This window comes from Ischnura elegans, chromosome 3, assembly GCF_921293095.1.
Source record: "Ischnura elegans chromosome 3, ioIscEleg1.1, whole genome shotgun sequence".
Lineage (NCBI taxonomy): Eukaryota > Metazoa > Arthropoda > Insecta > Odonata > Coenagrionidae > Ischnura > Ischnura elegans.
In genome coordinates, this window is record NC_060248.1 from 50566600 (window position 1) to 50580160 (window position 13561).

The following is a 13561-nucleotide window of genomic DNA, read 5'->3' on the forward strand; positions in this document are numbered from 1 at the left end:
TTGTTCTTAAAAGTAATAGGTACATCAATCAATTTACGTCCATTGTTGATGGATTGGTGCTTTCAACCAAGGGTCTTGTTAAGTTTCGTGCAGTCAATGAAAACTTGTCTGTAAAATTTTTATTGGTGGATAATATTCCTTCGGAAAATCTTCTTTGAAAACCCCCTAAGAGTAATCGGCGAAGGCAGACATGAACGAGGAAGTTTTCTTCCTCACGGGAATTATGAACCGTTAACTTCGTTATGAGCCACTGATGAATAAGGTTGACTTGTTGATCTTTGTAATGAGTTAACACCGGTCTCAGGATATTCATCATTACATTTTGGGTGACAGGAAAGAGTAGGTATGGCGTTTCTTGAGGGTTCTTTAATGTCTTCTCTTTTTCTAGTCCCTCCCATTGGAGTCCTTTGATAAGAGACCCATTCATTCCATTGAGAACGTAATAAAATTTTAAAGGAAGCTTTTATGCTTGTAATTATCGGAGGTAATCATCTTGCCCTTCGACCCTGGGGAGCAATCTTTTGTGGTTATATCGTCATTTCGTTTTTTTATTAGATCCTTTCATCCCTTTCCCCACGGTTTGAAGTCCATCTAAGTGCATAGGAAACGAACTATGCAAGCATCTCCGTTGATAAAATTACTGAGATGTTATTTTTTCATTATGGCAGCTACTATACTGGATAATATAATAATTATTAAATATTAATTAGTGGATATTATCTTGTGCACAGGCAGGAGGGAATCTAAATACACTATTGTTAAATATATAGATGTTATTATATTTTAAATTATTTTGAGTTACAGAAAATCTGAAAGGATTTGTAGGTGTTGAAGGTTTGTTTTTAAATTTTGATGGATTGTATAACGGTGTTTTTCATAAATTATTTCCTTGCATTTTTTTTCTTTCAGTGGAATCGTAACCAATTTTAATCACTGCTTTTGGTTCACCATAGCTTTTTATTTACTTCTCCATGGCATAATTGCCTAAGAATAGTTGTCTAATTTCTCCACCTCAACAAGTTCATGTACCACCATTACGTGCTGGTCTCATTGGTGTCTCAGTGTTAGGAATACTTGTTTGATAGCGTATCCTAGTGAAAATTTTCGTGGAAAATCTCTTACGGAGGAATCAAGCGAAAAAAAAAACATTTTTGTGTTTCAAAATGTTTTTATGGAATAAAAATGTTCTGTAAATCCTCTGTGTGTAAAACTTGAGGGTAGTTAAGAAAATATATCTTAACGGAGAGGCATTTTTTCTTGGCAAATAAAGAGAATTTAAAGATAAACAGAGCTAATCATATAAAAACCTAAGTGAAAGGAGGAAGTCTAGTAGGGCAGAATACGGCTTTCGGAAATAACTACTTAAGTGAAAAAATTGCAAAATTACGAATAGTTTAATGGAGAAAAAATAATGAACACTCTAAATGGCCATTAAGAGCGGTGATAATTTTTATGTATGAAGGAGTTCAGCTTTCTTTTATTGATATAAACACGTTTTTCGTATAATATTTGATCTCTTGAGTTTTTTACTGTAGTATAATTGCCCACTAAATTGCCCAAGTAAATTATTAGGCAATTGTTTGCTGTTATGCCTTTGTAAAAATTACTATAAGTGAATTTTAGCATGGAAATAAACATCTTTATCAAATCGACGCGACACTTTGGTTTATGGTCGCGGAAAATCAATGTTAAAAGATGCAGGAAGGTATGAGGGGATAAAACCAAAGAAGCACATCTGTTTGTTTCATCGTCAATTAGAGGATGGGTAATGAACTAATTCTGAGGTTTAATCAAGGATTGAATCTGGATAGGATATGATAACGCTTCGCTAATTGACCATGGGAGCATGTTGATCTGCAAAATTGAAGCATTTCAATTAGCAGTGTACAGAGGTAATACCGATGTGAATGCCATGTGGAAATGGAGTGGTGAGAAACAAACAGTCATAGGGAAGGTCATTTAACTACAAGGATTTTGCTTATTTGAAACACTGCACTTTGTGAAAGGAAAATTGTGCATTCTATTGAATTTTAGATGTATGTAAAGAGGAAGATTGCCGTGCATACGTACAAAGACTTAGCAATGAAATATTGTGTGGAATAACAGCTGAGTAAACGAGTTTGCAAAATCGCCGCCATACAAACTAACTACGATGATGGTGATAATTACCACCTTGGTGCGTTATTGGGATAATGTTATCTCACCCAATGCCTACCCAATCATATTTCAGAGAACAGAGCGTGCAATAATGGTCGCTATCCTTGATCTTTGATGGGTGTAGGGAAATTATTTCATTCACTACATTCAGCTTTTCCTCTCTTTGGCTCATACAAAGGTGAAATTTTCCGATTGAGACGGTACTTTGAAGGTAAAATGTTTTATTTTTTAATGCAAAAGTTTCGAAGCATTGAGCTGTTCAAACTTTTTTTTCTCTCGCATACATGAATAAGCTCCATCAGCAAAGTAAAATTCCTCAATTATTTCATTCTGAAGCTTCATTCACTTGGTTATGAAAATGGGGTATGCCACTTAAAAATTGTTTCATAATTCTCAGCACAAATAGTGGTTCTATAGTGACTGATTTGTATCTACCATTTAGAGAATGTTACACCTAATCCAAGTATTTATCCACATATTGATATCTAATCACGATTTCTCGTTTTCGTCCCTAGATATTTGGTTCTTGTTGGAAGTGAAATTAAGTTATTCTTAAATTAAAGTGAATTTACTGGAAAAGCACCACACTGACGAGTATTTATTAATTTAATTGAGGTATTCATTATTTAATTAGTATTTATTTAATAGATGACCAACGTATATCTCAAAAACTTGGCTAAAATAGTCAGTTTAGCTTCTGAAATGCACATCTGTGGTATAGGCGTCCATTACCTGGATGACGGAAATGTGCTATAATTTTGAATTTTCATGCTTAGTAACATTGAACATCATAATTGTCTTAAAATGGTCCCACGACTCCTTATCATTTTTGAGAGCAAATACGTTGAAACAGATGGAGTTGTATTAAAAAATAGCGCATTGGTCATTAGCAATTATAGGAGTTTGTTGGATAATTTTCATCTACCGTACTGCGATTCCTTCACTGCTTAAGAGGAAAGCTTTTCTTTCCAGCCTTCGTTTCCATTCATGGCCTTCCTCCAGGCCATTGCCTCTGGCCACAGCTCACATTTTTCTTCCTTTACCCCTTGTCTCCTTGGGGCTGGTGAGCATCGGTGGCCGGTAGAGAAGGAAGTCCAATCCTCCTCAAAGTGATTAATGTTGACCCGTCCTTACTCGAGGGAGGCAGCGCGAGCGCCATATATATTTCCAGCGGAGGATATTTCAGTTTTTGGACACTTCCACGACTTTCCCTTCGTCCTTGCAATTTCTGCCATGAAGAATTGGTAGTGCATCATTTCTCAACCAAGTTTCACGAAATTCTATTTCTGGAGCGTGATCATTTACCATTTCCCTGTGTAATCAGATAGTAAAATGGTGTTCATTAGTTCCGTCAACGTTAATTTTCTTAGTAACTTGGACTTTCATCTTAAAAATATTAATATGTTACTATACCTACTTGTAATTTAAAATAAACTAAACTTTTCATTTCAGTGTATACGATGTAACAAATATTGATGCATGGTGTATGTAATGAATATACTTTATTTTGAGCAAATTGTGTCGAAGAAATAATTTGCTAAACGTCCATACAATCCTCCTTATTTCTCTCAACGTGCTAAATGTAGTTTTTTATAATGAGTTTGGAATGATTTTGCCATCGTAATGAAATAATAACCTTGCTTTATTTGAGTTAAATGAACACATTTTCTTTATTTTTATTTGTTGGTCATCATCGACGAAGTCGATATATTCTGGTAAAACTAAGCCAACGGTTAATGATATTAAAGTAAATAATTACGCTCTTTCTTTACCCTATGATTGACAGTTTCATTTCCTTCCTTCTGTCTCTCAATTGTGCGAAGTCTCCCATCAATACTTTACGTTACTGCTTCTCTCTGCTTCAACCATCGTTTTTGAAACCCCTCCTCTTAATGCTTCCTATACCTTTCTTATCCCTTTATCTCCCTTTCGTTCAATTTAATGACGCGGCATTCATTTTTGAGCATTCGTGTTCATGCACTTTCCTCACCTATTGATATTTGGCTGAGACACCTTGAGAATTCCACTTCAAATGTGCGCTATGTATTCATTATACAGGAACATCTACAATTTCTGTTATTATAAATTAATTAATGCAAAGTTACATAATTTGATCCTCATAATGAAATAATGTCTTGTTGGCCCTGGTAGTTGTTTTTCCAATTTTGGGAATTTTAAATTAACTTATTGAGATTCTTTCCGATCCACCTGAGTGACGAATTCCCTGTGTGTGCTGTCAATCCGTCCGTTTATTTTCGATTATCCAGAAAGCCACGGACTGACGAGCTTCCGGCGAAGCATCAGTCTTTTTCTGTTCTTTTTCTACTGACTTTGAAAATCGTTAAGCACTGATCAAGTAGTGAAAGGTGTTGAAGGGAGAGAAATGAAGGGGTGAGGGAGAATGTTGACCAGGGAGTGGGGTAAAAAAAGCAGGGGGGTTACGGTTGGTTGGCGGCTTACACGTTGATTTATCGCTGAGTTTCAATCTATATCTGACCGCGTCGACCAATCTCTTACCCCCACTTTTTCCGCCCCAGAGTTTTAACCTGCTACCAGTCATTATCCTCCTGTGGGATCCTAGGCTATGAAAAGAAAAATAGCGGTACATGAAAGAGGAGCATTAAACTGCCACGCATATTTGCTCATATTTAGATTATTTATGTTTTGGTATGGTCACAGAAATGTTAATATAAAAGGAATTCAGATGAACCTTAAGCATATGACAATATGTGGGAATTCTTGGTAGTTAAGAAGGCATGAGAATCTATTTATCTTACGGAAAACACTTCCATAGTCTAGGACATAATTATTTTTTTACACGTGTGAGGTATACATTGTTCTCATGGTGATCAACTGCCATTTTGTAAAGACTGTTTCTAGAATTTATCTCAATTACCTTATTTCCTTTATTCGCCGGTTTTATTATATTTTCCTGCAGTTTTTGCCAGGGTAGAGAAATTTAAACTCTTTCCTTACGTTTTAATGATGTTTTTCTGTATCAAAATATTTCAAATATCTAACGTTAAGTGGAATCAATTCATTGACAATACATTCTAGCTTTTCTATATTTTCTTTCAAATTTTCGTAATCAGTTTTTGTCTTTAATGTAGCCATTTGTTAGTCTTAAATTTATTTTTTACGATTATTTGCCCGTACTGAATATCTTTTACGGTTATTCTTGAATATTTTTTTCTTTGACGTTTAAGTAGATATACTTCATTTTATTTTTTGGAACATTTTGTGATTTCGTGTCTGACCTAAACGTTTTTGAGAATTGGAGGGGGAAAACAATTGCGGACTATTCTTTGCTGAGATGACTCGATGGAAGAAAAGTACCCCAAGTTTTCCTGTGACACTTAACGGGAAAAATCTCGGAGAAGTAAAAATTCGCGATTTGAAAGCTGGAAATCTCTCAGCGCGCAAACCAGAGTGTCGAGAAAATGAAGAAGAGTGCTTGGAAAAATATTTTGACTCACCATTGGTGAGGAATATCGGACAGAGAGCTCGATATCAAAGGGAAACTTATGGATTTCCATTCACGTCAACGTGAAGCGAGACGTAATGGATTAATGAGTGGATGTGCAATGGTGAGCTTCGATTGCTGCCCAATATCCATACTCCTCAGAGCCTCTTGAGCGATTTCAGAGAGGCGTAGACGTATAAGGTCGACGAACTCATAGCTTGGAAATGAAAAATTTCAATTTGCTCTTTTTCTTTTTTTACCGTCTTCCACACGCAGAGTTACAGTATGAAAAAATAGCCTCAATTCTTTCCAACGAGGTCGATTTTGTCCTCGTGATTCAGAGACTTCGGAGTGCGCGGTAAAATGTGGTTGAGGATTGTAAGTGGGAAAACTTGAAGAAAACTGTATTTTTTGCTCTGGAGCCAACGAACTCGGTTTTAACTTCTTTCTTCCTATTTCAGATTCAACATCGCCTTTTCCTCCCACCTATTGCAGGGAAAGAATCCATGTTGCCATTTAAATGCTTGTTTACGTTCCGACAATCAGCACATATGGACATTTTTGTGAAAGACATATTTTGCGATATCTGGTACTTTTGAGGTAATGTTTTTATAGATATATGTCATTAAGGTGCCAATCGTCATCATCCTTTTGGAAAAAATATGGCTGTTAAATGAATGCAAATGGGCGTGAGAACAAAGTATATAATGACAATAGTCGTCAACTGAACGCTTTAAATCATTATTTTGGGATAAAATATGTTATTATATGTATTTAACGTGACCAAAGACTACGCGCTCGATATTCATTTGATTGGTTTTATTACCTTATTACTGGATGTAAATATTTATTCGTTAGCATCCGCATACAATTACTTCGGCATTTACATGAAATAAATGTTCGATAAATAAACTGGAGAATATACTCCAGGCGTTGGTTTATATTCTAATTCTATGTTGATGTTCAGCCGATATTTGTAGAAAAATGAAATTTGTGAATTTTTTCCCGTTCTCTTTTATATCTTGGAATCAATCGATGAATATTATATGATTAATAGAAAAACTACGTTTCTCTCAAGAGAGAAAAGATAGAAATGTGAATTATTATTTATGTCTCCGCACCAGATTTTCGTGAAGACAAAGAGTAAAATCAAAAAGAAGAGGAAGTTTGTCTATTCTTTCCGTTATATTCGAAAAAGAAGTGGAACTGGAGCTTCCACTGTTTCCAGCAAATGATAAAATTGGGGCTCGTTCTCAATTTGAAAAAATATTAATATAAAAAAGTGCATATTGATTCACATTTGGCGTTTTATCATTTTTATTGAATAATTTCTCCTTGTTGGCATTAGTTACGACAGCAATCATCTTTTATATCTTGTAAGTGGCCATGCGTAGTATTGAGATCGGGTGAAATGACGAGCAGGGGAGAAATAAAACTTGAATGCGTCGCTTTTACCACCTAAGAAGTAGGGTACAATATCGCAAACTCATTTAATATAGAAGTACCTTTTTCACTATCAAAAACTCTTTTTAAAGCTAACATAAATAGCCCGATTAATTTTTTCTATATCCCTGAATCCTACAAATAGCACTTAAAGTCATAAAAGACACAAATTCCTCATTTTTCCACTATTTCACTGTTTGCATAGGCTATGGGTTACTACGTATTCGCAATAGCATTATCCAGTTGTCATATAATATTTATAGATATCCAAGTGAATATAAGTAACTAATAAGTTGTATATGTAATAAATAAATATAATAAATTAATTATTATTAATATGTATAAATAAATAAAATAAATAGTAAATAAATTATTATAAATGTAGCAATGTATAGCAGCGGAAGTGTTTATTTTTGTGCCCTATTAAACGAATGAACTTTCCTCTCCTCTGTGTTCGACGCTTGGAGGTGGACTCTTTATGTCGTGGTTACCCTGAAAGGGTAAGCGGTTTTGTCTTTCGTTTTTTAAGCGAGAAACTTGTGAGGAAAGTTAATGTGGCAGCAGGGGAGACTTGATCGGATAATTAAGGCTGAGAAAGTTGTGGCGTTTATTCCCCCCATGGTGGGCGTGTCATATTTTCTTTTTTATGCGTTGTCTAGGAGAACGCCTAAGCTTTTATTATTAATGGGAGCCTTTGTCAACTTCTATGAATAGTATGTGAGAAAAAAATACTAAGGGGTCTCTTTATGGCCCGGGATTTTTGTTTAAATTCTGGTTCACGTTCTTACCAATTATGCGGCAGGGAGTTCTAAATGATCTCCATTCAAAAGTGTGCCCGTATTGAAAGGTCGAAAATTTTCATCGAGAGTTTCCTTCATACATTTATAACGCCCAGGTAAAATTTTCCCGTTGGCTAAAGAGAGGTTACTTTAATCAAGAAAAATGTCACCTCAAGCCAGAATGAAAGGAGTTAGAAAACATGATGTTTCACGGCAATCAACCTTGATAACTTAAAAAATGTTTATTAATTTTGTGACTGAATATTAGGAATTTATCGTTTACTAAGAAAAGCCATCAAGCCAAGATTGGTTGACTTCAGGTTTTCCCTCATCTTTTTCAAGCTGTTTTCACTCCTTCATACTGGTTATTTACGATTTTTATGATACATCATCGTATTTCCTCATCAATTTTAGGAATAAACATACTATGAATCCGTCATGTTCACCATAATTCATCTTCATTTGTTCGGAATGTGAACATGGCGAATATCTAGCGAATCACTATATTAAGATTATGCCTCATCCTACAGACTATGCAATACAGTTTCATTTGTGAAGTGGGGGTTGCATATCCAAAACTTCATCTTGAGTTCATCTTCATCAGAGTTGAGTTGAGAGACATCTCTAAGAGCATGTAAATATCGTGCCAGGAAACATTTATAATGTTACTGAATACGATCTCATTTTTTATCCGTGCAATCAACCATTCCTTCAGTTCTAATATCTTTCACCATCTTAAAAGCTCACGTTTCAATGAATGTCTTAGTATTTTCTCACCTCTTTCTAAGACTCTGTCATTCTTGTGGTTTCACTCTCCCATACTAATAGATATTATTAAACTTGAAATTAGATTTCATTTCATTAACTAGGTTCAGTTTTGCTTAATACACTCCTACTTTGTTTGTAAATTAGATTCATTATCATGAAATTATGTTGCCAACGATTACAACACTACAAAAAATGTATAGGCTCCCTTTTCATTAATCTGAAAATAGTCATAAATAATCCTGGAATGAAAGCTCAGTTTGGTTACTTTTGGTTCATCCATTTACCTTAACTATCTGGTGTTGCATAAGACATTGGCTAACAAACAAGAAGGAGCTAAGTCTTGCGTATATAAAACATTGCATGCAATGCATTGTACACTTTTGAAATATATCTTGCTGTAGAACTGGGTGTCGACAAAGAAAATTTGGTGCTAAAAAACAAAATGGATTAGGACCTTAACCATAAGTTTGTTTCGGTAAATCGCTCTGCTTAGCTTGCCCCTTTGGTTATTCGTGCTGTAAGGGAAGGAAGATGGAGAGACCCGGTTAGCCTGCTCTTAACGAAAGGCTTCAAAGGGGGAGACAACGGCATAACGTCTTATTTGACGGGCTAGTGCTGCTCTTGAATTTCTTCCATATACTCCTCTAGTAGGGGTTTAGATAAATGTAAAATTTTCTGCTACCGTCGGGATTCAAACCCGAGCCTACGGGATAGAAACCTCCACCGCTTAGCTCTCTGATGGAAAGTGACAGAGGTGAGAGAGAATTTAGTCTCGAAATTGCGATCCTCTCATACGGAAGTGTCATTTGGACGAAGTGACAGGATTCAAAGCCCTGTTGCAGTCGGAGGTGAGGATTATTATAGCGTGGAAAACAACGAGGAGTATCGCGGCTGGATGGACGGGGATTTGCCGAGTCCGGATAAGCGGGAGGGACGAGGCCCCAGGAGACCTCAGACATACCCGTAAATGAGGAAACAGGAGCCACGTCCCCAGACTATTCTCCTCCCTACCTCTCTCCTCCCATCCTTTCGCTTGTCTGGGGTTCTCGGCCCACGGAATCCAACCCGAAAAAAAAGCAAAAATTGAACTTCAGCTTGGAGAGGCGAGAGGTCGCTATAGGTGCGGATGGGGGCGAGGATTCTAAAAACGGGGAGCAGGAGGTAGGGAGTAAAACCGTGTGTGTCTCCGGGAAAGGGTCGTTTTTAATCGCGTGGCTCTCGTTAAATATTGAGGAAGAAGGTGAGGGAGCTTTCGTATTTATTTTGCCTAACGTTTTTTTCCCCTCTCTCCGGAAAACAAAAACATAATTAAAGGTGCCGTGGAACTAAGAGGATCTTTCCCCTTTTCAATCCCAACAGGTCTTTGCTTTTATATCAGGTGATGCGTCACGCTCTTTCTCTTTTTGGCTTATTTCTTTTCAGACGCCACATCCAAAGTTCATGTACCTCTCTTGCCATGTTCGATCTTTTCTCTTTAGTGCGGAGGAACTTCCGCTGTGCGTGGGAACCAACTTAGGTAAACAAAATTAATAGGAGTTTATATGTATTTATTTCCAATTTTGTGGACTTGGTTTTCTATTTTGGCTCACTGGTCTTTGCGTGTCTAATAGCTTTGATAGGTTGCGGAAGTGATTTTTGTTTCTTATACACTGCCCTGTGGGTTATTGTTCCCTTGGTAAATAAGATGCCAACTATTTATGATGCTAAAAATTTTGGTTCAGTGCTCTTTGCGTGTCTAATAGCTTTCATATGTAGCTTTGATTTATTTTAGTGGTTTTGTTTCTTTTTAAAGGTTAGGATACGTTATAACTGCATTTGCATTCATTTTGTGCTTTCTGGAGAGGATTCGTTAACTTTCTGCTCAACTTAATCCTAAGGCACCTCCAAATTCAATTTGAAGAATAATTATTGCTTATTACACAAATTTTAAAGGAAGATGTAATCAATGAATTCATGGTTTACAATTTCACGCACTACCTTTCTTATGGATGATCAAATTACGGTTTTTGTGGTAAAAATGGATTTGTGCTAAAATATAAAATGCGTAGGGAATCTCTATTGCTAGTGGCAACCCTGAAAATGCTCATCTCAAACGGTTAATTTTAGCCATCGCTCTGGTGATTGATGGTGTCTGTCCCCAGTGGTGCACATCCATTCAGAGGTTTACCTACAGGTTCAAGAAAGTACCTCACCGTAGTAAATTTTCGTTGAAGGGCAAGTGGAAGGTAGAAATTCAAAGGAGACCGTAGATGACAAAAATTGAGAAAGTGATTTAGGATTTAAAGCGGAATAGTTGCGTATGCCTAAAAATATTAGCTGTTTGGATAATTGAGCTGAGATATGCGTCAACGCAACCTAGTATTGACGACTGTTGATGATTAGGATCAAGGAAAAAATGTGGAAAATTTGGGATTAAATGTAAACAATTTGCGACCACGTCATATCAAAGTTTGAATTAAGAAATCAATTGATTCTAAATTTTATGAGGACTTTCAACAGTCATTAAAAATTAATTTGTACTGTATATAATGGTTTCCAAAGTTTTAAACTACTTGAGTGGTGCTTACATGTATCGCAAATGATAACCATTTCTTTTTATATATTGTTTACAGTAGTAATTGTATTCCTCCTGAAACATAATGGTGCATATTTTTCATTCAAAAATCTTTTTTACAGGCAAGATGTCTCCGACGGCGTCTTTAGTGCTGCGTGGGTTGTTGCTGGTGTCTGTGTTTGGCGCGTGGTGCCTGGCCTCCCCGCAGTCGAGCATGTCCATGCACCACCTGCAGGCGGTGTGCCCAATGGAGTGCGACTGTGGCTTGGACGAGGGCGGACGGCGGCGGGTGTCTTGCCGGCAGGGCGGCATGCGTGACCCCATCCCCGTCACTTCTATGCCCTCGGACGCCGAGGTCATTATCATCGAGGCACCCCCTGAAGGACCTTCCAACAACCTCACCATCGGGCCCATCTTCCAGGTATGACCCACCATCTCACAATTTCTCAAATTTTCCACCGTTTAAGAAACTTGACAAACCATGCGGTAAAATTTTATAGGAATGACTGGAAATGTTCAAGCTGAACAAGATTATATATACGCTGTATTAAGCGTGGAACATTGAGTTTTACTAGTGACTATCCCTCATTTTTATCATAAATGGAATAATGATTACGTTCTGTAGGCATGATCGGCTCGTACATTACATTATCTTCCAGGTATGCCCCAGTATCTCACAATATCAAATATTCTACCATTTAAGAAAATTGACAAACCACGCGGTAAAATTTAATAGAACTAGTGGAAATTTTTGCGATGACCTATTAAATATGCACCGTATGAAGCGTTTAATATCGAGTCATGCCAGTAATTAACGTTTCAATTATTATTAACATATTCAATTACACACTCAATAATCACTAATTTTTTTATATTTCAGTTAGAAGAATTATTATATTCTTCCATAAAATAGACGGCTCATATGTTTCATCATCTTCCAGTATGCCAGTCAACTCAAAAATTCCAAATATTCTAACATTTAAAGAACTTCAAAAATGATGCGGTAAAATTTTGCAGAAATGTCGCGTAATGTTCGCCATGATCCATTAGATATACACCGCATATAGCCTGATACATCAAGTTAATCTAGTGATTATCACTTGATTTTTATATTTTTTAATCGGAATAATCAGTCTTCTAGAAAAAAAAACAGCCTTTACATTTAATTATCTTCTTGGTATGCCTAACCACCTCTCAATTCCATTTTAGTACCATTTCAGAAGCTTTACAAACCATGCTGTAGATATTTATGGAAATGACTGGAAATTTTCCGCCATGGTTTATTAAATCTATATCTTACAAGCCAGAAACAGCAACTTATACAAGTTACCACCTACATTATTGCATTTTTATTAGAATAACAATTGTATTTTTGCAGAAAATATATGGCTTATACCGTTCTTTTTAGAAACAGACAGTTACGTGCTCTGCTACGCATTAGGTCAGTATTAGGTGAAGGTATGCCCATCCATCCAAAAAATGGAGGTGTATTTCTCCACTTAAACTAATCGTACCATATTTATGCATTTTCCGAAAGCACATTATTATCCAAGTTTGGTTTGTTAAAATTTCTGTGGCGTACAGGGAAATTTTTATCCATGTTCACAAAAATATTATTTGAGTGGTTAGCGACACTCGTCGAAAGTCGGTTTCCAGTTGGAAACACATTCTCGATACTTATGATTGGTATATTTTTACACCAGCTGTAAACAATAAAACAAATTCTTGTAATTTAACTTGGCTCCTAATGTACGAGTGTACGTGCTCAGATTCGAATCGCACATTTTCAGTGCACAGTTTATGTCTGCGTTGTTACACTCCACGGTGAATTTGGGTTTTTACTCAACCATTTTGTTATTTTTTTACAACTTTTAGCTCAGTATTAAAAAAAGACATTGAGAGGCTCAATGGTGTATGTATAGTTTTGTCATTCAATTTAAAATTTATTAAACATTGTGAAATGAGAAGGTGAAATGACAATGCATGTAAGGTGTAAATCAGTTTTATCGCGCAGTTTATCAATTATATACTGAGATGTACGTTGGTCTTGGTTTAACATAATTGTTTTATATGAAATGTGTGATTTACAGCTATATCAAAATTAATTTTTGTATCCTGTACCTTGAATATTTCACGATTAAGTTTTGAAATTTATTTGTGAGTAAAAATTGGACAATGTCTCGACTACGGGGCTTGAGGAAGTCATTATCCCCGCGAGCAAGGGATAGCTTTTTGATTAACTTAAAACTTTGCTCGCAGACGATGCACGCTTTCGTTGCATTCATAAAGGATATAGATACTGGGTGTTTGATCTTTCCTGTACGCCAAGGCAGAATGAAATGTATTTTGCTTCTATCCCTTTCCATTCGCAAACGGAGTGCATATACTTTTTCAAAA

At 36.2% G+C, this 13561-nt stretch overlaps 1 protein-coding gene across 1 annotated transcript in view; it reads left to right on the forward strand.

The window, feature by feature from the left end:
- The window catches only part of LOC124155759 (insulin-like growth factor-binding protein complex acid labile subunit), a 464134-nt gene that overhangs the window by 404681 nt on the left and 45892 nt on the right, over positions 1 to 13561 (forward strand). The window contains exon 3 of the mRNA XM_046529845.1: positions 11287 to 11585. Coding sequence (XP_046385801.1) covers positions 11292 to 11585 — 294 coding nt within the window. The 5' untranslated portion in view covers positions 11287 to 11291. The remainder of the gene's footprint in view (positions 1 to 11286; positions 11586 to 13561) is intronic.